At 45.3% G+C, this 25144-nt stretch overlaps 1 protein-coding gene across 2 annotated transcripts in view; it reads right to left on the bottom strand.

Moving 5' to 3' along the window:
* Positions 1 to 25144, bottom strand: part of LOC140728861 (probable ATP-dependent RNA helicase DDX60) — a 176981-nt gene that overhangs the window by 132490 nt on the left and 19347 nt on the right. The window contains exons 5-11 of one of the 2 annotated variants that reach the window (XM_073047895.1): positions 23911 to 24027; positions 22327 to 22491; positions 11569 to 11721; positions 9430 to 9574; positions 8578 to 8733; positions 2297 to 2402; positions 1615 to 1733 (exon numbers count right to left, since the gene is read on the bottom strand). In XM_073047895.1, the coding sequence (XP_072903996.1) occupies positions 1615 to 1733; positions 2297 to 2402; positions 8578 to 8733; positions 9430 to 9574; positions 11569 to 11721; positions 22327 to 22491; positions 23911 to 24027 (961 nt within the window). Of the gene's footprint in view, positions 1 to 1614; positions 1734 to 2296; positions 2403 to 8577; positions 8734 to 9429; positions 9575 to 11568; positions 11725 to 22326; positions 22492 to 23910; positions 24028 to 25144 lie in introns of both variants that reach the window. The other variant, XM_073047896.1, reaches the window with a different exon arrangement.

The raw sequence follows: 25144 nt of genomic DNA, 5'->3' as shown, positions 1-25144 counted from the left end.
AGCAGAAGACCACGGACAGGAGGTACCTAATAAAGTGGCCACTATGTGTGTAATTGGGTGGTGGGCCAGAAGAGGCTGTTACTGTGCAGTATCTCTAAAGAAGTAGAAAATAAAATCTCACCAATGGCAACTAAGTTACCTAGTTAAGCTAATCCTATTAGCATGTTTGGCCCATATCCCTCTAAACCTTTCCTATTGGTATACGTGTGTAAGTGCCATAATTATACCTGCTTTCTTCCCTCCTATGGCCGGTCATAACCTGCACCCACCACCCTCTGTATGAAACAGTTGCCTCTGAGGCCCCTTTTAAATCATTCCCCTCTCACTTTAAACCCATGCCTTCTAGGTTTGGACTCCCAACTCCTGGGGAAATAACTGGCTATTCACCTTATTGTAATTATATTAACCTATCTAAGTCACCACTCAGTCTCGTGGGCTCCGGTAAATAAAATTTCAGTGTATTCAGTCTCTCCTTATAACTCAAACCCCAGTGATTTCTCTAACTTCCAGGAATCTCTCCCCCCTGACCCCCCCCCTCCCGCCTCCCTTACCCTTTCATAGGAAAGTACAGCACAGAAACAGGCCCCTTGGCCTATCTAAACTGCATACTCCCTTTGAAAAGCACCGGGACCATAGCCCTTCATCCATGTCCCTATCCAAACTTCTCTTAAACATTGAAATTGAGCTCACATGCACCTCTTGCACTGGCAGCTCATTCCACTCTCACAACCCTCTGAGTGAAGAAGTTTCCCCTCATGTTCCCCTTAACTTTTTCACCTTTCACACTTTACCCATGACTCTAGCTATAGTCTCACCCAGCCTCAGTGGAACAAGCCTGATTATATTTACCCTACCTCTACCGTTTTGTGATTTTTCCTCCTATTCCCCATTACAGTAACTTGCTCATTCTCTCTCTTCTCCTTTCCCATCCTCACTGTCACCTGTCATCTCCCTCTGGTTCCCCACTCCTTCTCTTCCTCCAATGACCCACCTTCCTCTCCTATCAGATCCCTTCTTCTTTAGCCCTTTGCCTTTTCCACCTATCACCTCTCAGCTTCTCATATCATCCCCCCACCCCCACCCGCTCACCATCCCCTTCACTGGTCTCACCCATCACCTGTCTCCTAACTCTCTTCTCTTGTTCTGATAGCCCCTCACCACTTCCTTTTCCCTTTCCCCTCCTCTCCCCGCCCCTTCATGACCTGCCCATTATCTCCCTCTCTTGCCCCTCCTCCTTCCCTTTCTGCCATGATCCACTCTCCTCTCCTAAAAGGTTCCTTCTTCTTTAGCCCCTTATCCCTTCAACCTATCACACCCAGCTTCTTACTTCATCCCCTCTCACCCACCCATCTACCTTCCCCCTCACCTGATCTCACCAATCGCCTTCCAGCTTGTGCTCCTACACTTCCCTCTACCTTCTTATTCTGACTCCTGGTCCCTTCCTTTCCTGTCCTGATGAAAGATTTTGGCCCAAACCATGGACTTTTTATTCCCCTCCATAGATGATGCTGGACCTGCTGACTACAGAACAAAAGATTTCTCTGTATCTTGGTACATGCAACAATAAACCAATTATCAATGAATAATTACATCCAAGTACTTTAGCCATTTTACCTGATGGAAGCTTATGCATTCTGTCAATCCATGTCTCCGACAAGGGCTTTCTTGAATGCCAATGTACGACCTCATCAAACTCTTTGAGCTTCAACAGTAATGCAACACTGGGGTCCTCACTAAGGATTAATGAGAGCAGTTAACAAAAGCCAAGACACATGGCCATTCAGCCCATCGAGTCTGTTCTGCCATTCCATCATGACTGATTTATTATCCCTCTCAACCCCATTCTGCTGTTTTCTCCCCATAGCCTTTGTTGCTCTTACTAATCTAGAACCTATTCTGCTTCCCTTTAAATATACCCAATGACTTGGTCTCCACGACTGCCTGGGGCAATGAATTCCATAGATTCATCACCCTCTGGCTAAAGAGATTCCTTCTCATCTCTGTTCTAAAGGGATGTCCCTCTATTCTGAGTCTGTGCCCTCTGAACCGAGACTTACCCACTATAGGAATCTTTCCCACCGCATCCACTCTATATGTCTAGACTTTTCAATATTCAGTAGTGTTCAATGAGATCCCCCCTCATTCTTCTAAACTCCAGTGAATACAGGCCAAAAGCCATCAGACACACCTCATATTTTAACCCTTTCATTCCCAGAACCATTCTCATGAACCTCCTCTGGACCAATAAAGACCTAAGCACAAGAGATAATTGATGCTGTCACAATGTTTTACGTACCTGTGAAGTTGGGGCATTCCTTCAAGCATTTTGCCAAGGTATTCTTCTACCAGTTCAGAGGTCATTGGGATTAAACCAATATGAGGAATCCCTTGCTCCTTATGGACTGTGCAAACAAAAGTTTTGTATTAGAGACCTGGGCTCTGAGAAGCATGAAATAAAGAGACTCCACATCTCTCACTCATCACTGAACAAGCTCCCTGAGGCAGCACTGTAGCGAAGCAGTTAGCTGAAGCTATTACAGTGCCAGTGACCCAGGTTCAATTGCCACCACTGTCCTAAAGGAGTTTGTACATTCTCCCCGGGAGTGCGTGAGTTTCTTCCTGGCACTCTGTTTTGGTCCCACATTCCAAAAGGATTGCTGGTTGGGAGGTTAATTGGTCATATGGGTGTAATTGGGAAGCGTGAACTCATTGAAACAAAAGGGACTGTTACTGTACTGTATCTCTAAATGAAATCCTTAGAGGTAGACAATTCCAAAGATTCATTGCATTCTTTTCATTGATGCATGACAGAAAGCATCCTATTTGAATGCATTACGCCTTGACATGGTAACTGCTCTGCACGGAACTGCAAGAATCTGCAGAGAGCCGTGGACACAATTCAGACCAGCTCGGACACCAGCCTCCACCCCATGGACTCTGTCCACTCGTCCCTCCTTCTCAGGACAACAGCCAACAGAATCCAAGACCCTCTCACCCTGGTCATTCTCTCTTCTTCCCCCTCCCGTTGGGCAGAAGACACAAGAAGATTGGCTGATGAGATATTTGCATTAATGAGTAGGTGTACAGGAATGCGTTATAAAGTGGCCACTGAGTGCAAATGTGACACTCTCTCTCTCATATGTGTGTGTGTCTCTCTTACACACACACACACACACACACACACACACACACACACACACACACACACACACACACACACACACACACACACACACACACACACACACACACACACACACACACACACACACACACACACACACACACACACACACACACACACCAGAACTCAGCAGGCCAGACAGCATCTATGGGAGGAGGTAGTGACGACGTTTCAGGCCGAAACCCTTCATCAGGAGTGAAGTAACATGGGATGGTCGAGGGGGGATAAGAAGTGGGGGGAGGGTTGAAGTAGAGAGCTGGGAAGTGATAGGCTGGAGGGAAATGGGCTAGGGGGAAGGTGGAGAATTATGAGAAATAAAAGAGAAAGAAAGGTAGGGCTGGGGGGAGAGATTATAGTGAGGGGGGAAAAAGAGAGAGAAAGAGAACCAGACTAAAATAATAGATAGGGATGGGGGTAAGGGTGGGGGGCAGGGGTATCAACGGAGGTCAGTGAGTTGGATGTTCATGCCGGCAGGAAGGAGGCTACCTAGGCGGGAGATAAGGTATTGCTCCATCGACCTGCGTGTGGCCTCATCTTGATGGTAGAGGAGGCCATGGACAGACATGTCGGAGTGGGAGTGGTCTGTGGAATTGAAGTGTGTGGCCACAGGGAGATCCCGCCACTGCTGGAGGACCAAGCGTCGGTGTTTGGCGAAACGGTCTCCCAGTCTGCGGCGGGTCTCCCCAATGTATAAATGGCCACATCGGGAGCACCGGATACAGTATATCACCCCCGTTGACTCACAGGTGAAGTGGTGCCTCACCTGAAAGGACTGTCTGGGGCCTGGGATGGTGATGAGGGAAGAAGTGTGGGGGCAGGTGTAGCACTTCTTCCGTTTGCAGGGATAAGTGCCCGGAGGGAGGTCCATGGGGAGGGACGGGGGGGAATGAATGGACAAGGGAGTCGCGTAGGGAGCGATCCCTGTGGAAAGCCGAGAGTGGGGGGGAGGGGAAGATGTGGTTGGTGGTGGGATCACGTAGGAGGTGGCGGAAGTTACGGAGAATTATACGTTGGATCTGTAGGCTGGTAGGGTGATAAGTGAGGACCAGGGGGACTCTATCCCTGGTAGGCTGGCGGGGGTATGGGGTGATGGCAGAGGTGCGTGAAATACGGGAGATGCGATGGAGGGCAGAGTTGATAGTGGACGAAGGGAAGCCCCTTTCTTTAAAAAAGGAAGACATCTCCTTTGTCCTAGAATGAAAGGCCTCATCCTGAGAGCAGATGCGGCGGAATTGAGAGAAAGGAATAGCATTTTTGCAGGAGACAGGGTGGGAGGAGGAATAGTCTAGGTAGCTGTGGGAGTTAGTAGGTTTGTAGTAGACGTCGGTGGATAGGCTGTCTCCAGAGATAGAAACAGAAAGATCTAGAAAGGGGAGGGAGGTGTCGGAAATAGACCAGGTGAATTTGAGGGTGGGGTGAAAGTTGGAGGTGAAGTGAATGAAGTTGACGAGCTCAGCATGCGTGCAGGAAGCAGCACCAATGCAGTCGTCGATATAACGCAAGAAAAGAGGAGGACAGATACCAGTGTAGGCTTGGAACATAGATTGCTCCACATGGCCGACAAAAAGGCAGGCGTAGCTAGGGCCCATGCAGGTGCCCATGGCTACACCTTTAGTTTGGAGGAAGTGGGAGGAGCCAAAGGAGAAATTGTTAAGGGTGAGGACTAATTCCGCGAGGCGGAGAAGAGTGGTGGTAGAGGGTGACTGGCTGGGTCTGGAATCCAGGAAGAAATGGAGATCTTGGAGACCTTCCTGGTGGGGGATAGAGGTATATAGGGACTGGACGTCCATGGTGAAAATAAGGCAGTGGGGGCCAGGGAACTTGAAATCTTTGAAGAGATGTAAAGCATGGGAAGTATCACGGACATAGGTGGGAAGGGATGAACAAGGGGAGATAAAGCAGAGTCGAGATAGGCAGAAATGAGTTCAGTGGGGCAGGAGCAAGCAGAGACAATGGGTCTGCCTGGACAGGCAGGTTTGTGAATCTTAGGTAGGAGGTAGAAACGGGAAGTGCGGGGTGTGGGAACTATAAGTTTGGTGGCCATGGATGGGAGATCTCCCGAGCTGATGAGATCGGAAATGGTTTGGGAGACAATGGACTGGTGCTCCCTAGTGGGGTAACATGAGTGAGTCATGGTCCAGGGGTAGATAAGAGGAGGTGTCAGCGAGTTGTCGTCGTGCCTCCGCTATGTACAGGTCGGTGCGCCAGTCGACAACAGCACCCCCCTTATCAGCGGGTTTAACATCCAACTCACTGACCTCCGTTGATACCCATGCCCCCCATCCTTACCCCCATCCCTATCTATTATTTTAGTCTGGTTCTCTTTCTCTCTCTTTTTCCCCCCTCACTATAATCTCTCCCCCCAGCCCTACCTTTCTTTCTCTTTTATTTCCCATAATTCTCCACCTTCCCCCTAGCCCATTTCCCTTCAGCCTATCACTTCCCAGCTCTCTACTTCATCCCTCCCCCCACTTCTTATCCCCCCTCGACCATCCCATGTTACTTCACTCCTGATGAAGGGTTTCGACCCGAAACGTCGTCACTACCTCCTCCCATAGATGTTGTCTGGCCTGCTGAGTTCTGCCAGCATTTTGTGTTTTTATTTATTTACAGCATCTGCAGATTCACTCGTGTTGCACATGTATATACAGTTTGTTCATTATGTGCTGTGTCATATGACATAGGCGATCATTGTCTTTTTACAGAAGTGGTTTGTCATTGCCTCCTTCTGGCAATGTCTTTACAAGACGGGTGACCCCAGCCATTATCAATACTCTCCAGAGATTGTCTGCCTGGGGTCAGTGGTCGCATAACCAGGGCCTGTGATCTGCACCAGCTGCTCATATGACCATCCACCACCTGCTCCCATGGCTTCATGTGACCCTGACCGTGGGCTAAGCAGGTCCTGCACCTTGCCCAAGGGTGAACAGTCAACATAATCAATGATGATTTCAGCCTGGTCATTCTCTCTTCTCCCCCTCTCTGTTGAGCAGAAGATACAAGAAGACTGGCTGATGAAATATTTGTGTTAATGAGCATGTGTACAGTTGTACCAAATAAAGTAGCCACTGAGAGCATGTCACAAACAAGAGGTCCCAGTGCTGATCCCTGGAGAACACGCTGATCATAGATCTCCAGTCAGAGAAACATTTCTCCACCACTATCCTCTCATTCAAGCCAATGCTGAATCCAAACTACCTTCACCAACCATTTTATTCTTTCCTATTTTATAAGAATCCATATCTTATTCTGGATCAGCCTACATCGAGGGACCTTGTCAATTGCCTTGCTGAAATCCATATGGATAACAACCACTCCCATTCCCTCATCAATTACCTTCATCAGCTCCTCAAAAAACTCAGTTCATAAGACATGACCCGTCCTGCACAATGCCATTTGACTGTCATTAATGAGAGCTTGAGCCTGAAGTTTAAGGTCACCTTCTGCCCTGCTCTTGTCATATGATGAGATGCACTCTTGACCTTTCAGTGTACCCTGTTGTGGGCTTGCGCCTCACTGTCTGCCTGCACTGCACTTTCTCTGTAACTGTAACACTTCATTCTGCATTCAGCATAGAAACAAGCCCTTCAGCCCACTGTGTCTGTGCCAGACCCAATGCCAAATAAAATCTCTTCTGCCTGAAGAATCCAAACCTCCCATTCGTTTCATAGTCAAACAGAGTCTTAAATGCTTCGATTCTAACTGGCAGCCCATTCCAGGCAACTAACATTCTGTGTTTAAAACCTACCCTGCACATCTCCTTTGCCTTTTTCCCCTCTCAAAACATGCCACTGGTAGTAAACCTGATTCCGATTCTGATGAAGTACATTGGCAGTATTTCCTAAACTCAGCAGATCCTGCAGATGCTGGCAATCCAGAATAACACACACAAAATGCTGGAAGAGCTCAGCAGGTCAGGCAGCATCTTCTTCTTGGGCCCTTAGCTCCCAGTGGAGCATAGACCATCGATGACCTGCCGCCTCCTTCATCCTCTGTTCTGAGCCCGTTACTCGAGGGCAGACCAGGAGTGTCTCCATCATCAGCTGTGCAGGATCCTGATGACTTTCCCTGCACTGTGTCATGTGCTCACTCTACGATGAGCCTCTTCTCATAGAGCCGATGGTATGGTTGGAGTTCATCAATGTTTCAGTCATCCATTGTATCCACTGTACAGGGGACTGGCCTGTACAGCTTCACCAGAGCCTTGTCGGCCAGCCTTATCCATTTCCACCTCTCACGACGGGGATGTAGGGCTGGACCTTGAGAGGTCAGGCAGCTTCTATTGAGAGGAACAAGTAGTCGACATTTCAGGTTGAGATTCTTCAACAGTCCTGTTCGCAAGACTGTCTCTATCTCTTATGTTCTTATATGCAAGGGACTTGGCTGAAACATCGACTGTTCATTCTTCTCCATGAATACTGCCTGATGTGTTGAGTTTTTCACTGTACATGAACCAGATTCAGGTTTATTGCTACTGACACAAGTCAGGATATTTGTTGTATAATGCAAGCATAACAATTTAGTATACAGTGCTGTGGAAACATCTTAGGCACATATATATATATATAGCTAGGGTGCCTAAGACTTTTGCACAGTATTGTAGTAATTTTATGTATTACACTGTACTACTGCCACAAAAAAAAAACAAATTTCATGACATATGTGAGTGATGATAGACTTGATTCTGATTTGGATCTCGACTGTGAAATGAGAGTGGGAAGGGGGCAGGGAGAGAGCAGGAAGCACCAGAGAGGCATTCTGTTATGATCATTAAACCAACTGGTTGGAAGCAAATGTTCTTCCCTGAGGTGTCAGGGCTGGGTGTGTCTGCACCTGTGCTGCCCCCCAGTCCTTGGCATTCTTTCTCGGCCACCTGTCCCACACCTCTCCCAAGGCGCTCCATCCTCACCATTCCCAGCATCCTTTACTCTCACCAGATTCACCAACTCACTCTCTGCTCCACGTTGACAAATACAGTACCGTGCAAAAGTCTTAGGCACACTAGCTATATACATGCGTGCCTCAGACTTTTGCAGAGCACTGTAAGTTAAATAAACAGTATGAAAAGAGTATTAGTAAGGTAGTGTTCATGGACCATTCTGAAATCTGATGGCAAAGGGGAACAAGCTGTTCCTAAAACACTGAGGTCGGTCAACAGGTAAATTTAGTTATTATATATTAAATTTACGTTCAATATTATTGGTAAATTTAATATAACTATATTTACCAGTTTACTAATCCAATGTTTTAGGGCAATATTGCACCAATTTACTGATCTTTTTGGCCATCATAACTAATCCCAATTGGCCCATTTAGTCCATATCCTTCTACACTATGCCTTGGTTATTGAAGCGATTCTCTAAATATCTCTTACACACAGTAACTGGAGGTACCTGGTGCTGTGGTGTCAGCTGACAACAGAAGTAGCCCGGGAGGGCATGTCACGGGAAAAGCAGCTCCGACATCGAAAGCAGGAGAAATTGTGGTTACGGCCTCCCAGATGCTTCGGTACTCTCTCCCGATCTCTCTCCCCAGCCGCAACTCTGACCCTGTTGAACAGCAGGAGCCGCAGAACGGAGATTACACTGGAGTGGGACCACGTTCATCCGCACTCTGAACAACCAGACCCCCACCACCACAACAGAAAGTGGCATCAGTGGTAAATAGAGTTGTAAGGAGAGCTTTTGGCACATTTGCCTTCATAAGTCAAAGCACAGAGCACAGGAGTTGGATGTTATGCTGAAGCTGTACAAGACATTGATGAGGCCTAATTAGGAGTACTGTGTACAGTTCTGTGTATAAAAAAAACTGCCTCTGACATTCCCAAAGACTTCCTACCAATCACTTTAAGATTATGCCCCTCCTATAAGCCATTTCCCCTCTGGGAAAAGGTCTCTGGCCATCCACCCCATCCATGCCTCTTATTATATTGTACGCTTCTATCAAGGCACATCTCATCCTGCTCCACTCCAAAGTAAAAATCCCCAACTTACTCAACGTATCCTCATTAGAAAATAAAAGTGAGATGGAATCTCTTACACCCGCTTCAGTTTGAAGTCTCACTGAGAAACTCTGCAGCACTCCCTCACACAGGAATGTGTTGACAACTTGTATATTTGGAATAGACTTGAACTCACCACCTTCGGAGTCAGAGGCAAAAAAGCTACCGCCTGTGGCAAACTCATCTCCTCTGAGTGCAGCTCAAATATTTTCTGTTTAATAAGGGCTGCCGTTTCTACATTTACCTGCACCAGGTGGCCGTTCAGAGCAGATCTTTGCCACACTTTTAAAGAGATGCCCATCACTCAGGTCAGTCAAATATGTCATGTCGACTAGCCAGTCTCGGGTGGCACCCAGTTTCCTCAGCACCAGGAATTCCGCCATCCTCCTCTGTGGGAAGGAAAGAGAATTCCTTACAATTGTCTAGATCTGGAATATGCTGCATGAAGAAATGGAAGGGTAAACTCTATGCTGAAGGAACTTGTGATTCTGGTTCTACTGAAAGATTATCTTAGCGTCCTGAACACAAAGATAAGCCACTAATGCTTGTGAAAATATAAGGACTACATTCTGGGGAGTTTGCTACCAATTTCAGATAAAGGAAGAGAAAGTGTTGGGTCTTCTGACTTATACACTTTGCACTTACTATGTGTGGCCACTTTATTAGGTACACCTGTGCACCTGTTCATTAATGCAAATATCTAATCAACCAATCACGTGGCAGCACTCAGTGCACAGAAGCATGCAGATGTGGTCAAGAGTTTCTGCTGTTGTTCAGAATGAACATCAGAATGGAGAACAAATATGATCTAAGTAACTTTGACTGCAGAATGATTGTTGGTGCCTGACAGGGTGGTGTGAGTATCTCAGGAACTGCTGATCCCCTGGGATTTTCAGGCACAACAGTCTCTAGAGATTACAAAGAATGGTGCAAAAAAATGAAACATCCAGTGAGCGGTAGTTTGGTGGGCGAAAACCACTCGTTGGTAAGACAGGTCAGGAGAATGGTCAGACAGGTTCAAGCTAACAGGAAGGTGACAGTAGCTCAAATAACCATGCGTTACAACAGTGGTGTGCCGAAGAGTATTTCTTGGATGGACTATAGAAGACCATGAATATACACTCAGTACAACTTTATTAGGTACTCCTAATCAAGTGGCCACTGAGTATATATTGTATCAGGACCCAAAGACCTGATGGGAGATAACCCAGTGTACTGAGAAATGCAAGTGATGAGATTGCTAAGAACTTGACCAAAATCTTCATGTCTTCTTCAGTTACAGATGTGATATTGAAGGACCTAAAAGTATTGAATGTTCTGTTGATTAAGAATGGAAATAGGGATAATCCTGGAACCATAAATCTGTGAATCTCTTGTCAATGGTAGGGAACCTACAGGCGAGGATTCTTAGGGACAGGATTTCTGTGAATTTTCAGAACCATTGCTCTTAGCGGGGGGGGGGGGGGGGCAAGTCATGTCTAACTCAGCTGACAGTATTTTTCAAGGAGATGATGAAGGTCTGTTTTCTGGACAATAAGGACTTGATTAATCTTTTTTATTAGTGGAATCAGAACCAATCAGGGAATCCAAAAAAAAAGTGCACAGGCACTTGAGAGGAAAAATAATAATTTGCTTTGCTTTGGGATAAAGGTAAGTATGGCATTGATGAGTCAGAAATAATGGAACAAATTGCCTCTTTCTGTGCCGTAACAAGCCTACAATCTCATAAGAGTGTGGGAGGTGCTACCACGCAGAGTCCTTGAGGCAATTAACACTGATATGCTTTAGAAGACCTTGACTCTGCACTTCTCTGAATGGGGACATTGCTTTGTTGTCCACCCCTCAACTGGCGATGTTGACTTGGGATCAAACATCATTGTTCATCTTCCACCATCTCCCTAGTTGCATGATCCAATGAGAAGGTTGTGTTGAGAGGTGGGGTAAAATAAAAGAGAAAAAAAGATGGAAGCTACTGTAGTGTCTCATAGGAAGCATGGGTATAACAGCCAATCATATCAATCTATAAGATATAACAACCAATCAGAGATGGTTTTGAGGTGAAATGGCAAACCCAAGCCAATTGAGAGGTTAACTGGCCAACCAGAGCTAGCAATGGGGTATAGCAGCCAATCAGAAACAACAATGAGATAAAACAGTCAATCAGATGAAACTCTGGCAAAGGGGAAAAGAGCCAGCTGTAGGGTAAAATAGCCAACCAGAACCAGCTCTGTGGTATAAGAGCCAATCAGAGGCCACTGTGGAGTAGAACAGCCAGCTCTGGTTTCACAGAGCCAATCAGGACCAGCAGTGGGATGTATCTATATGAGCCAGTAGTGCCAATGGCCTTTTCTGTTCTCTATTGGTCAACAGTCTTTATGCTTACCAGTAGTAGGAATGAGATGGCTGAATTTTGCCACTTGGCCTTGCTCTTGAGAGCTCTTTGAGTCAATGGAAGGTTGCAGAGGAGAGCCACGTGTAGGCAGTACATTCGGCAGAGGTCCTTTGCTTCCTGCATGGACACTTCTTCAGGATTCTCCTGCTTAAATATGCACCGAAACAAAACTGTAAGAACTGACATTCAAATAAACATTTGAAGCAAATATCACTCCACCCTAAAAAACAACACCGAATCAGAATCAGAACCAGGAGGCTCTGACGTGTCATGAAAGTTGCTGATTTGTGACAGCAGTATAGCGCAATATATTACAAAAATTACTTCAAGTTACAATAATAAGTCAATTGTGAAAAAGAGGGAAAGAGGGAAAAGAGAAAAAGATGAATGAAAAACGCCTCCTCTCTCAAGAGAGGCTTCCTGGAGCTTGTGGTAGATATTTAGATTCATGAAGTATTCTTGTACAGAAATCTATGCCAGTCACCACACCTGCATATACTAATCTTAATTGTCTATATTTGGCCTGTATCACTCTAAACCTTTCCTGTCCAAATGTCTTTAATCAATGTAATTGCACCTGCCTCTACCACGTCCTCAGGAAGCTCATTCCACTATCCTCAGTGTGAAGAAGTTGCTCTTTGAATCCCTCCCTTCTCGTAAACCTATAGGATACAAGGGGACATTGCTTTGTGGATCCAGAATTGGTTTGCCCACAGAAAGCAAAGAGTGGTTGTAGACGGGTCATATTCTGCATGGAGGTCGGTGTCCAGTGGTCAAGCCTCTCAGTCCAGGCAATGTTCAAAGTTCAAAGTAAATATATTATCAAAGTACATATACAGTACCAATAAAAAGTATTCAACCCCCCCCCCCCCGCCCTGCAGAAGTTTTCACATTGTATTGTTTTACAACATTGAATCACAGAGGATTTCATTTGCACAAAATGCTGGAGGAAGTCAGCAGGCCAGGCAGCATCTATGGAAAAAAGTACAGTCGATGTTTCAAGCTGAAACTCTTTGGCAGGACTGGAGAAAAAGAGCTGAGGAGTAGATTCAAAAGGTTGGGGAGGGGAGAAAGAAACACTAGGTGATAGGTGAAACTTGGAGGGGGAGGGATGAAGTTAAGAGCTGGGAAGATGATTGGTGAAAGAGTCAGAAGGCCATGGAAGAAAGAAAAGAGGGGGCGGGGGGGGGGGGAGAGGATTACCAGACAGAGGCAATGGGCAGGCAAGGAGATAAGGTGAAGGAGGGAAAAGGGGATGGGAAATGATGGAGGTGAAGGGGAGGGGGTGGGAGTCATTACTGGAAGTTTGAAAAATCTAAGTTCATGCCATCAGGTTAGAGGCTACCCAATGCCGACTGTACTTTTTTCAAAAGATGTTGTCCGACCTGCTGAGTTCCTACGACATTTTATGTATGTTGCTTGTGTTACGTACCCCGTAACTGGGTTAACAGACCAGCAGAAATGGAATGATACGTTGGAGTCTGGTGGTACTGTAACTAAAGGTGTTTACTAGTAAACTAAGCAATACAGTATCAAAAATGCAAATATACATATAAAACAGGTAAGCAATGATAAATACAGAAGTGTAGGAATAAGAATCAAAACCAAGCTCTATCAAAGTCTAGGGGTAAATGAATTGTCATAAGAGAATCTCGAGTTCAGTTCAGTTCGTGTTGAGGTAGTTGTTGCAATGTTGGAGAGAGAGAGAGAACAAGAGATGAGCAGCTGCAGCAGGCAAACCTTCCATCGTCTTCTTGTTCCGTTGTACAGTTGGGGTCACCGGTTATGACCCTTCCATTCCAGGCTAGACCATTCTTCAGTGATGGACTCGTCACCCAGGCAAGGGCGGACACACACACACAAGTCCCCACCAGTCTGCCTTCATCCACCTACTCCAGACCGATTCTCCTTAACCGATCCTCCAGGCCCCCACCTTCCTGTGGGTGCACAACACTCTTTCAGTGTCCACTGGTGTGTCTGAGGGTATCTCCCACTGATGGGGTGTCAGCCATCCATCAACTCCACATGTCCATGTCCATCAAACTAGTCCACTCCCTGCTGTCTCAGTAAGAATGTTAACGAGCAAAGAAGTGTCCTTGCAGCAAAAGATTGTTTACCTTTCCATCAGTGAAGAAGCCATACTACTAAATCATCCGTCTCTCTCTCTCTCTCTTATCTGTAGCAGGTGCCTCTCCCTCTGTTCTTCATCTCTCTCTCTCATTAGCAGCATGGTTCCCGGGGAGGGGGGGGATCAGTCCTGGACCCCATTTCCATCTGGTTTGTTCAGCACACATAACACTTGGATTTCCAGCATCTGCAGATTTTCTTGTTTGTGAATTTAACTTGGCTTTCTTTGACACTGATCAACAGAAAACGATTGCTCCACCATTCCATCATAATTGATTTATTATCCCTCTCAACCTTCTCCTGTCTTTTCCCCATAAATTCTTGCACCCTGACTCACCAAGAACCTATCAAGCTCTGCTTTAATTGTACCCAATGACTTGGCCTCCACAGCCGTCTGTGGCAATGAATTCCACAGATTCACTGCTCTGGCTAAAGAAACTCCTCCTCATCCCCGTTCTAAATGGATCTCCCTCTATTCCAAGAGTCTCTTAAATGTCCCTAATGAATCCACCTCCACTACCACATGATGGCAGTTCATTCTGTGCTTACGAACCCATACGTCCTTGGAATGTGGGAGGAAACTGGAGAACTCAGTGAAAACCCACGTAGTTGTGGGGAGAAGTACAAACTCCTTACAGATCGTGGTGGGACTTGAACCCAGATCAGTAAAGATCTAAGCTAACTGCTATGCAGATTTGCCATCCCCATTCATGGGTACTCATGGGTTTGTGGACCATTCAGAGATCTGATGTCAGAGGGGAAGAAGTTGTTCCTAAAAAGGAGTAGGTCTCCTCCCCCCGATGATAGTAACACAAAGAAGGCATGAGCCAAAGAAGCGGACAGACTTCATACTCTGGTGTGTTGTATCCACTGCAGGGACTCTCCAGATGAGCTGCCGGTGTTCGTGGCTGCCGGCGAGGCTAAGAAAGGTTGCTCGTTGGTCCAGATGGGGGACAATCTGTTCTGCTCTATTAAGTAAGTACGCTTGTTTCTGCAGTGAAAGCTGAGGCACAACACAGTTGCCAGACCAGCTGTTACGTATCCAAAGCCTGGGTGAAGGAGCCAGAGGTGAGTGCAAACCCCACCATGGGAGCTGAGGTTTCAAATCTCACTAATTAAATAAAACACTGTTTTCAGTGAGGGAGGCTGTGAAAACATCAGTATCACTAAATGCCCATTTCACCCACTAACAAGATCATTAGACATAGGAGAATTAGAACATTCGGCCCATCGAATCTGCTCACCGTTCCATCACGTTCAATCCCATTCTCCTGCCTTCTCCCCATAATCTTCGACACCCTGACGAATCAAGAACCTGTCAACCTCCACTTTAAATATACCCACTGACTTGGCTTACTCCTGCTCCTATGTCTTGTGGTCTTATCTGGGAAGGGACCCCTCAACTGGACTGGAATCATACTGAATTTCTTCTGACTGAAATCCACGTACATTCCATTAACTGCACTTCCCTCGTCGATGCACTTCAACAAATTCCATCAAATTGACCAAACGAGGTCTTCCCCTAACAGAGCCATGCTGACTATCTTTGATTATTCCTTTTTGCCAAAAGTAGATTAATCTGTCCATTAGAATTTTTGTTTCCATAATCTCCACTTGTTTCATTGTCATCTAAACTGGCGCCAGGTATTATCCATCCTTGATAACTGAGATTGGCCTCAAGTTGTCCAGTGGTGGGATTTGAACCCATGTCCCCTGGGTCATTAAGCTTCTCCTCTGGACAACTAGCCAGTGAAAGGTAGGTCCAGGCCAAGATCAAAGTAAATTTAATTATCAAGGTACAGATATGTTATGGAAAACCTACAAAGGGCAGTGGACACACCCCAGTCCAGCACAGGTTTAGCCTTTCCCAACTCTGAGCACATCTATGAACTGCACTGTTGCAGGAAAGCACCATCAGAGACCTTCACTATCCAGACCACCACCTTGATGGTAGCAATGAGAAAAGGGCATGGCCTGGGTGTTAGAGCTGGCTGATTTTACAATTGTCTGCAGCTTTTTTCTGATCCTGTGCAGTGGCCCCTCCATGCCAGACGGTGGTGCAACCGGTTAGAATCCTCTCCAGGGTATGGGGTGTGTCAAATTCAGGCAAATGGGACTAGCTCCGGTAGTCATATTGGTCGGCATGGACAAGAGGCTGTTTCTGTGGTTAAATTTAGAGTTGAGCGAGAGATTATGAAATAGGAAGAGATTGCATAGATAGATAGATACTTTATTCATCCCCATGGGGAAATTCAACTTTTTTCCAATGTCCCATACACTTGTTGTAGCAAAACTAATTACATACAATACTTAACTCAGTAAAAAATATGATATGCATCTAAATCACTATCTCAAAAAGCATTAATAATAGCTTTTAAAAAGTTCTTAAGTCCTGGCGGTAGAATTGTAAAGCCTAATGGCATTGGGGAGTATTGACCTCTTCATCCTGTCTGAGGAGCATTGCATCGATAGTAACCTGTCGCTGAAACTGCTTCTCTGTCTCTGGATGGTGCTATGTAGAGGATGTTCAGAGTTATCCATAATTGACCGTAGCCTACTCAGCGCCCTTCGCTCAGCTACCAATGTTAAACTCTCCAGTACTTTGCCCACGACAGAGCCCGCCTTCCTTACCAGCTTATTAAGACGTGAGGCGTCCCTCTTCCTAATGCTTCCTCCCCAACACGCCACCACAGAGAAGAGGGCGCTCTCCACAACTGACCTATAGAACATCTTCAGCATCTCACTACAGACATTGAATGATGCCAACCTTCTTAGGAAGTACAGTCGACTCTGTGCCTTCCTGCACAAGGCATCTGTGTTGGCAGTCCAGTCTAGCTTCTCGTCTAACTGTACTCCCAGATACTTGTAGGTCTTAACCTGCTCCACACATTCTCCATTAATGATCACTGGCTCCATATGAGGCCTAGATCTCCTAAAGTCCACCACCATCTCCTTGGTCTTGGTGATATTGAGACGCAGGTAGTTTGAGTTGCACCATATCACAAAGTCCTGTATCAGTTTCCTATACTCCTCCTCCTGTCCATTCCTGACACACCCCACTATGGCCGTGTCATCAGCGAACTTCTGCACATGGCAGGACTCCGAGTTATATTGGAAGTCTGATGTGTACAGGGTGAACAGGACCGGAGAGAGTACGGTTCCCTGCGGTGCCCCTGTGCTGCTGACCACCGTGTCAGACCTACAGTCTCCCAACCGCACATACTGAGGTCTATCTGTCAAGTAGTCCACTATCCAATCCACCATGTGAGAGTCTACTCCCATCTCCGTTAGTTTGTGCCTTAAGATCTTGGGCTGGATGGTGTTAAAGGCACTAGAGAAGTCAAGGAATGTAATCCTCACAGCACAACTGACCCCCTCTAGGTGAGAGAGTGATTTGTGCAGCAAATACGTGATAGCATCCTCCACTCCCACCTTCTCCTTATACGCAAACTGAAGAGGATCCTGGGCGTGCCTGGTTTGTGGCCTCAGATTCTGTATTATCAGCCGCTCCATGGTCTTCATCACGTGCAACATCAAGATTATGAAATAGGAAGAGATTGCATAAGCACAAAAGGTTCTGCAGCTGCTGGAAACGTTGAACAGTGCACACAGAATGCTGGATCAGCAGATGAGGCAGGATCTCTGGAGGAGAATAAACACTCGATGCTTCAGGCAGGTGAAGGTCCTGATGAAGGATCTTGGCTCGGAGCATTCTTTCCATTGAATTTTTTTGCATGACCTGTTTCCCAGTACTTTCTCACTCTTAGAAAGAGTGGCGTAATTCCCTGTTGTGGGGTAATTGTTAAATTAGTTTATTATTGTCAGGTGTACCGAGGTCCAGGGAAAAACTTCGCTTTACATGCCATCAATACAGATCATTTCATCATATCAGTACATTGGGGTCATACAAAGGAAAACAATAACAGAATGCAGAATAATGTGTTACACAAATAGAGAAAGTCAAGTCAAGTCACTTTTTATTGTCATTTTGACCATAACTGCTGGTACAGTACACAGTAAAAACAAGACGTTTTTCAGGACCATGGTGCTACATGAAACAGTACAAAAACTACACTGAACTACATAAAAACAACACAGAAAAAAAACTACACTAGATTACAGACCTACCCAGGACTGCATAAAGTGCACAAAACAGTGCAGGCATTTCAATAAATAATAAACAAGACAACAGACATGGTAAAGGGCAATAAGTTGGTGTCAGTCTAGACTCTGGGTATTGTGGAGTCTGATAGCTTGGGGGAAGAAACTGTTACAGTCTGGTCGTGAGAGCCCGAATGCTTCGGTGCCTTTTCCCAGACGGCAAGAGGGAGAAGAGTTTGTACGAGGGGTGCATGGGGTCCTTCATAATACTGTTTGCTTTATAAAGTTCAGTGCAGGCAGACAATAAGCTGCAAGGCCATAACGAGGTGGACTGTGAGGTCAAGAATCAATCTTATTGTACTAGGGGAACCGTTCAATAATCTTTCAGCAATGGGGTAGAAGCTGTCCTTGAGCCTGGTGTTGTGGGACCCAAGGCTCCTGTATCAGCTTCTTAATGGCAACAGCAAGAAGAGAACATGGCCTGGATAGTGAAGGTCTTTGATGGTGCTTTCCTTCAAAAGTGCTGCTCATAGATGTGCTCAGTGTTGAGAATGGCCAAACCTGAGATGGACTGGGCTGTGTCCACTACCCTTTGTATGCTTCTCCATAACATATACATACCTTGATAATTAAATTTACTTTGACACTGCCCTGGGCCTACCTCTCACTGGCTAGCTCCTGCTCACCCCTTCATGCTGGCTGCCACCACTTTAGGGCTTTGACCCCAAAACATGCCTTTCCCTTCACGGATGCTGCCTAACCAACTGAGTTCCTCCAGCAGTTGTGCTTTGCTCTGTCCATTGATCCCACACAAAGTGATGCCATTCCACAATAATTATCCCTGTGACCTGTTCTCTCTGCATTCCCATCAGCTTCTACCACTCACCCACACACCAGGGGCCAGTTCACCTTGGAAGCCACATGCCCTTGGCTCAACAGCTTGGGGAAGAGCAGGCGTAGCCTCATACTGTTGAGTCTTTTGGAGTCATTTAGGTGACTGTAGAACTTGGGCTTAAGAAGTCAGAGCCAAAGGTATAACAAGTGTAGAAAGGAGTGTAATTTAGGCAGTGGAATAATAGGCAGCCGTCAATCCCAGCGCATCATTGGTTTACACCTCTAGTGGACTGTGCCCTCTCCAGGGTGCAAGCCTGGGTGGGAACATTTGAAGAACCTGCTGTTGCCCATGCAGCGGGTTCCCCCTCTCCACGTCACTGATGTAGTCCAAGGGAAAGGCAAGCGCCGATACAGCCTGGCACCATTGTTGTCGCAGTGGAATGCTCCTCCTGTAAGATGTGGGATTTCAGGGTCTCCCTGATGACTACATCTGCAGGAAGTCCACCCAGCTTCAGCTCCTGACAAGGTCAAGGACCTTGAGCTGGAGTTCAGTGTACTCGGGACCATGTGGGAGGCTGAAAACTTCATAGATAAGTCTTTTACTGAGGTGGTCACACCCAGAGTGCAGGCTTGAGATAACAGTTTGTCACCCAGGGCAGGGTTCCCCCGTGGATATTTCCCTCAGCAACAAGTCCACCCTTTTGGACACTGCTGAGAGGAATGACCTGTCAGGGCACAGCAGCAGCAGCCAGGCCACTGGCACCGTGTTCCGCTCTGAGGCTCCGCGGGGAAAGGCAGAGTCAGGTTGTATGACAGTGATAGGAGACTTGATAGTTAGGGAGATGGCCAAGAGAGTCTGTGACTGCGAAAAAGACACCAGGATCTTGACTTGTTTCCAGGTGCTGGGTCAAGGCTGTCTGAGTGGCTGCAGAATATTCTCAAGAGCAGGGGTTCCCCACATGGGGTCCATGGATCACTTGCTTAATGGTATTAGTCCATGGCATAAAGGTTGGGAACCCCTGCTCTAGAGGGATGTTGAGCAGCCAGAGGTTGTGATACACATTGGCATCAATGACAGGTAGAAAAGGGGACAAAGTCCTGCGCAATGAGTAGAGAGATTTAGGGACGAGGCTGAGGAGAAGGACCTCCAAGGTAGTTGTTGTTTATTTAATATTCCAGTAATCTTGTAAATGTATCGTTTGATTAAGCATTCTTTGTTTATATAATTTGTTATGATTATATGTAAATATACGTAAATTGCATAAATCATGATGCCACCACATGATAAGTATGCCCCTCGCTTAAAGTGAAAACTAAGTTACACTCGCATTTCAGGCTGTTTTCCTTTTAATTAGTTTAATGTTTTGGAGTTACAAAACATAACAGTAGTAATCTCTGGATTACTCTCAGTGCCACGTGCTAGTCAGGGCCGGAATAGAATGATGATACAGCTGAATGCACGGCTGAGGAACTGATGCAGGGGGCAGTGCTTCAGATTTCTGGATCACTGGGATCTCTTCTGGGGGAGATGTGTCCTGTACAAAAGGGACAGGTTACACCTGAACCCAAAGGGGACCAATATCCTTGCAGGCAGGTTGCTAGACCTGTTGGGGAGGGTTTAAACTAATTTGGTAGGGAAATGGGAACTGGTGTGATAGGCCTGAAGATGGGGCAGTTGGTATACAACTAAATGCAGTATGTAGTGGGACAGGCAGATGATAGGGCAAAATTGCCGTCAGTGGGATGAGTTGAAATGTAACACGAGGGCAAAATCAAAGAAAGTGATGCATACAGGACTTGAAGATGTAGCATTTGAATACATCCAGTAGAAGGAAAAAGGCAGATCTTGTAGTGCAGTTACAGACTGGCAGTTATGACATTGTGGGCATCACTGTGTCGTGGCTGAAAGAAGATCATAGTTGGGAACGTAACGTCCAAGGATGCAAATTATATTGAAAAGACAGGCAGATAGCCAAAGGATGTGGGTTGGCTCTGTTGGTAAAAAATGAAACCAAATCCTTGGAAAGAGGTGACATAGGACTGGAATTTGTAGAATCATCATGGGTAGGTGGGGCTAAGAAACTGCAAAAGTAAAAAGACCCTGATGGGAATTACAGTGCCTGTAAAAAGTATTTCAACTCCTTTTTTGTGTTTTATTGTCTTATAACATTGAATCACAGTGAATTTAATTTCATTTTTTTGACACTGATCAACAGAAAAAGACTCATTCATGTCAAAGTGAACATCTCTGAAAAGTGACCTAAATTAATTACCAATATAAAACACAAAATAATTGATTATGTAAGTATTCACCACCCCCCCCCCCCACCTTTAATATGATTCACCAAATCATCATTGGTGCAGCCAATTCATTTTAGAAGCCACATAATCAGTTAAATTGAGATCTGTTTTTGGAGACTTGTGTGAAGTTAAGGTGTTTCAATTGATTGTAGTAGAAATACACCCGTGTCTGAGAGGTCCAACTGCTGGCAAAAACTACAACATGAAGACAAAAGAAGACTCCAAGTAACTCTATCAAAAGGTTATTGAAAAGCACAAGTAAGAAGATGGATACAAGAAAATTTCCAAGTCACTGAATATCCCTTGGAGTACAGTTAAGACAATCATCAAGAAATGGAAAGCAGATGACACAGCTGTAAATCTGCCTAGAGCAGGCTGTCCTCAAAAACTGAGTGATTGTGCAAGAAGGAGACTAGCGAGGGAGGCCACCAAGAGACCTATGAGAACTCTAGAGGAGTTACAAGCTTCAGTGGCTAAGATGAGGGAGACTGCACATACAACAACTGTTGTCTGAGTGCTTCACCAGTTGCAGCTTTATGGGAAAATGGCAAAGAGAAAGCCACTGCATAAAGGCATGCAGGCATGGTCAAGAGGTTCAGTTGTTGTTCAGACCAAACATCAGAATGGGGAAGAAATGTGACCTAAGTGACTTTGACTGTGAATGATTGTTGGTGCCAGACGGGGTGGTTTGAGTATCTCAAAAACTTCTGATCTCCTGGGATTTTCACACACAACAGTCTCTAGAGTTTTCAGACAATCATGCTTGAAACAAAAAGCAACCAGTGAAGCACCTTGTTAATGAGAGAGGTCAGGGGAGAGTGGCCAGACTGGTTCAAGTTGATAGGAAGGTGCCAGTAGCTCAAATAACACTGTCACAGTGGTGTGCCAAAGAGCACCTCTGAATGTACAACACATCAGAGTCAAACCTACAAGTGGATGGGCTACAGCAGCAGAAGACCACAGATTCTAGATACAGGATGTACCTAAAAAAGTGGCTACTGAGGTAGGTCTATGACTCTAAAACTTCCCAAAATGCATTACATTGCACTTGACTCCCTTTGGAATCTGTCTTCTCCCTGTAGCACATGCCCTCTAATGCAGGCAGCATCCTTTCCAAACTCTCCATATCCTTTCTGTTACTGGGCAATGAGAACTAAATGCATTATTCCAAGTATGGTCTAACCAGCTGCAACATAGCTCTGTGACTCTTGAACTCAATGCCTCGACTAATAAAGGCAAGCATGCGTTTTGCATTTTTTATGACCCTCTTGATTGTGCAGCCACTTTCAGGGAGCTATGAACTTGGACCCCAAGATCCCTCTGTACATCAATGCTGTTGAAAATCCTGTCATTAAATGTCACAGAATGTTAGGGAAAGAGATTCACCTCATTTTTGCCTGATGCTCCAGTCTTTTCTCCTGTTGACTTGGCCATTGCCATCTTGCAGCCATAGATTTTCATTGCCACAGAGCAAGACACAATGCACACAATTTTTCGGACATCTGCTCCTTGGGGCCACAGAAGCTTCAGGGCGGAGAAGGTCCGGTGAATCTGGGGAGGTATAATGTAGATATCTCTCTACATGACCAACTGTCATTTAGCCAGCACCTCACATTATATTAAGAACCTCCTCCTGCCCATAATCCCTAACCATCCCACAACACTTTACAATGAATATGGAGAGACAAGATAGAACAGAGACCGAAAGCTAGAGAGAGAGAGAGAGAGAGAGATGGAGAGAGACAAGGAGAGAGACAGACAGAGAAAGAGAGAGAGGAAGACAGAGAGGGAAAGTGCAATTATTGAGAAACTGAATTTATCTTGCAATTTCCAGAGGTATCTGACCTGTAAGACAAGCATACATGCAGAATGGAAGCAGGCCCTTTGGCCCATTGATTCCATGCTGGGCACCAAGCACCTATTTATGCTGATCCTCCACAAATCCCAATTTCATTATTCTCCCATCCTACCCAAATTCCACCAATCCCGTACACACCAGGGCTAAATTATCCTACCAACATGCATTCAGGATGAGGGGAGCAAGAGACAGCCTGCCCTGAAGTTGGAGGACTGTGAATCAGCATTGGGAGGGAGGAACGGGGCTGGTTTTGCTGCTGTTGTTTTGTTGCTAGTTGTGTTCTGTTGTTCTGTTGAGCATTGTGGATGTGGTATGCTGGTACTGGAATGTGTAGCGATATTTGCGGGCTGCCCCCTTTTTTAGCAGACCTATATTATGTTGGTTGTTAACACAAATGGCATGTTTCACTGTATTTTTCGATGTACGTGTGATAAATTAATCTGAATCTGCTTCTGATATATAGAGTTAGCAAATGGTTAAATAATAAGATTATGATGTGATAGTCTGAGAGATCAACAGTTTATTGTTCAAGAGGTAAATTCCAAATGATCATAAGTCATAGGAGCAGAATTAGGCCATTCGGCCCATTGAATCTGCCCTGTGGCTGGTTTATTATCAGTCTTAACTCCATTCTCCGTATACCATGTAATACTCTCACTAATCAAGATCTTATCAACATTTGCTTTAAATATATCCAATGACTTGGCCTCCCACAGCCATCTATGGCAATGAATTCCACAGATTCACCACCCTCTGGCTAGAGAAATTCCTCCACATCTCTGTTCTAAAGGGACATCCTTCCATTCTGAGGTTGACTCTCCCATCATAAGAAACATCCTCTCCATATTCACTCTTTCAATATTCGATAGGTTTCAGTGAGATCCTCTCTCATTCTTCTAAATTCCAGGGAGTACAGGCCCAGAGTGATCACTCTTCATACATTAACCCTTTCATTCCTGGATTCATTCTCACGAACCTTAATCAGGAATATTGTTCAAGATGGTATAAAACTATTGGGTCAAGTTTGAGACAGAAAATCTGATCTTTTTGGCTCTATTTTCAGACGATCATTTTCCAGATAGATTTCCATGAGCAACAAGAAGAAATCTTACCTCACTGTGGAGAGTATCCATCAGTTTTTTCCCATCTGCAGCACCAAACACTTGCCAGTGAAACTCCGGCACAGATCTCAGCAATTGCTCCTGAGCATGTTTCAGATCCGCTGCCCTCTGCATTGTAGGCGAAAAGCAGGACATTCAGTGCAGAGAGAATCAGAATCAAGCTTAATACCACCAGCATATGTCATGAAATTTGTTAACCTTACGGCAGCAGTACAATGAAGTACATAATAAAGTGAAAAAAGAAAACTAAATTACAATAAGTGTATATATGTGTATATATAATAGTTAAATTAAATAAGTAGTGCAAAAGACGGGGGAAAATGTAGTTAAGTACTGTTCATAGGTTCAATGTTCATACAAAAATTGGATGACAGAGGGGAAGAAGCTGTTCTTGAATTGTTGCGCTGTAAAAAAAAACCTCTTACAACAATAATCAGTGAGGCACAGAGAGATCTGTATTTACCGACAAGTACATCAACATTGAGTCCTGGGAGAAACTTACAGCTGACCACATCAGGTGGAGAAGCATCCCGAAATCAGGCGAGGAAAAATTCCTGAAAGCAGCAGAAGATATAGACGCTACCTTTGCAACTGAGGCTGCCACACTTGGATTAGTCTAGTCAGCCAGAGAAGGCGCTGTACAAAATAGACAGCTAGGACGCAACATCCGTGGTCGCCCTCATCCAATGGAGGGCCACAATGCATGCTTTGATAATAAATTTAAATTGGGCTTAGAACTTTGAATGCAGAATAAAGTGTAACAGTTACAGAGAAAGTGCAATACAGGTAGAAAATAAAGTGCAAGGCCCACAACATGGTAGACTGAGATCTTTATTCTACAAGAGGTCTATTTAAGTGTCTTATAACAACAGGGTTATAAGACTCTGTCCTTGCATTTATCTTCCTTACCAATGACTCAACCTTTCAGTTAATATTTAGGAAATCCTACACAAGGACTCCAAAGTTCCTTTGCACCTCTGATTTCTAAATTTTCTCCCCATTTAGAAAATTGTTTGTGCCTTTATTCCTTCAAGCAAAGTGAATGACCATTCAGTACATTCCCTGCACTGTCTTCCATCAGCCACTTCTTTGCCCACTCTCCTAATCTGTCTAAGTCCTTTTGCAGACTACTTGCTTCCTCAACACTACCTGTGCCTCCACCTATTTTGTATTATCTGCAAAGCTGGCCACAAAACCATCAATTTTGTCATCCAGTCATTGACAT

Source organism: Hemitrygon akajei, chromosome 6 (genome assembly GCF_048418815.1).
Source record: "Hemitrygon akajei chromosome 6, sHemAka1.3, whole genome shotgun sequence".
NCBI classification, from domain to species: Eukaryota; Metazoa; Chordata; class Chondrichthyes; order Myliobatiformes; family Dasyatidae; genus Hemitrygon; species Hemitrygon akajei.
This window is presented reverse-complemented; position numbering and strand designations above follow the sequence as displayed.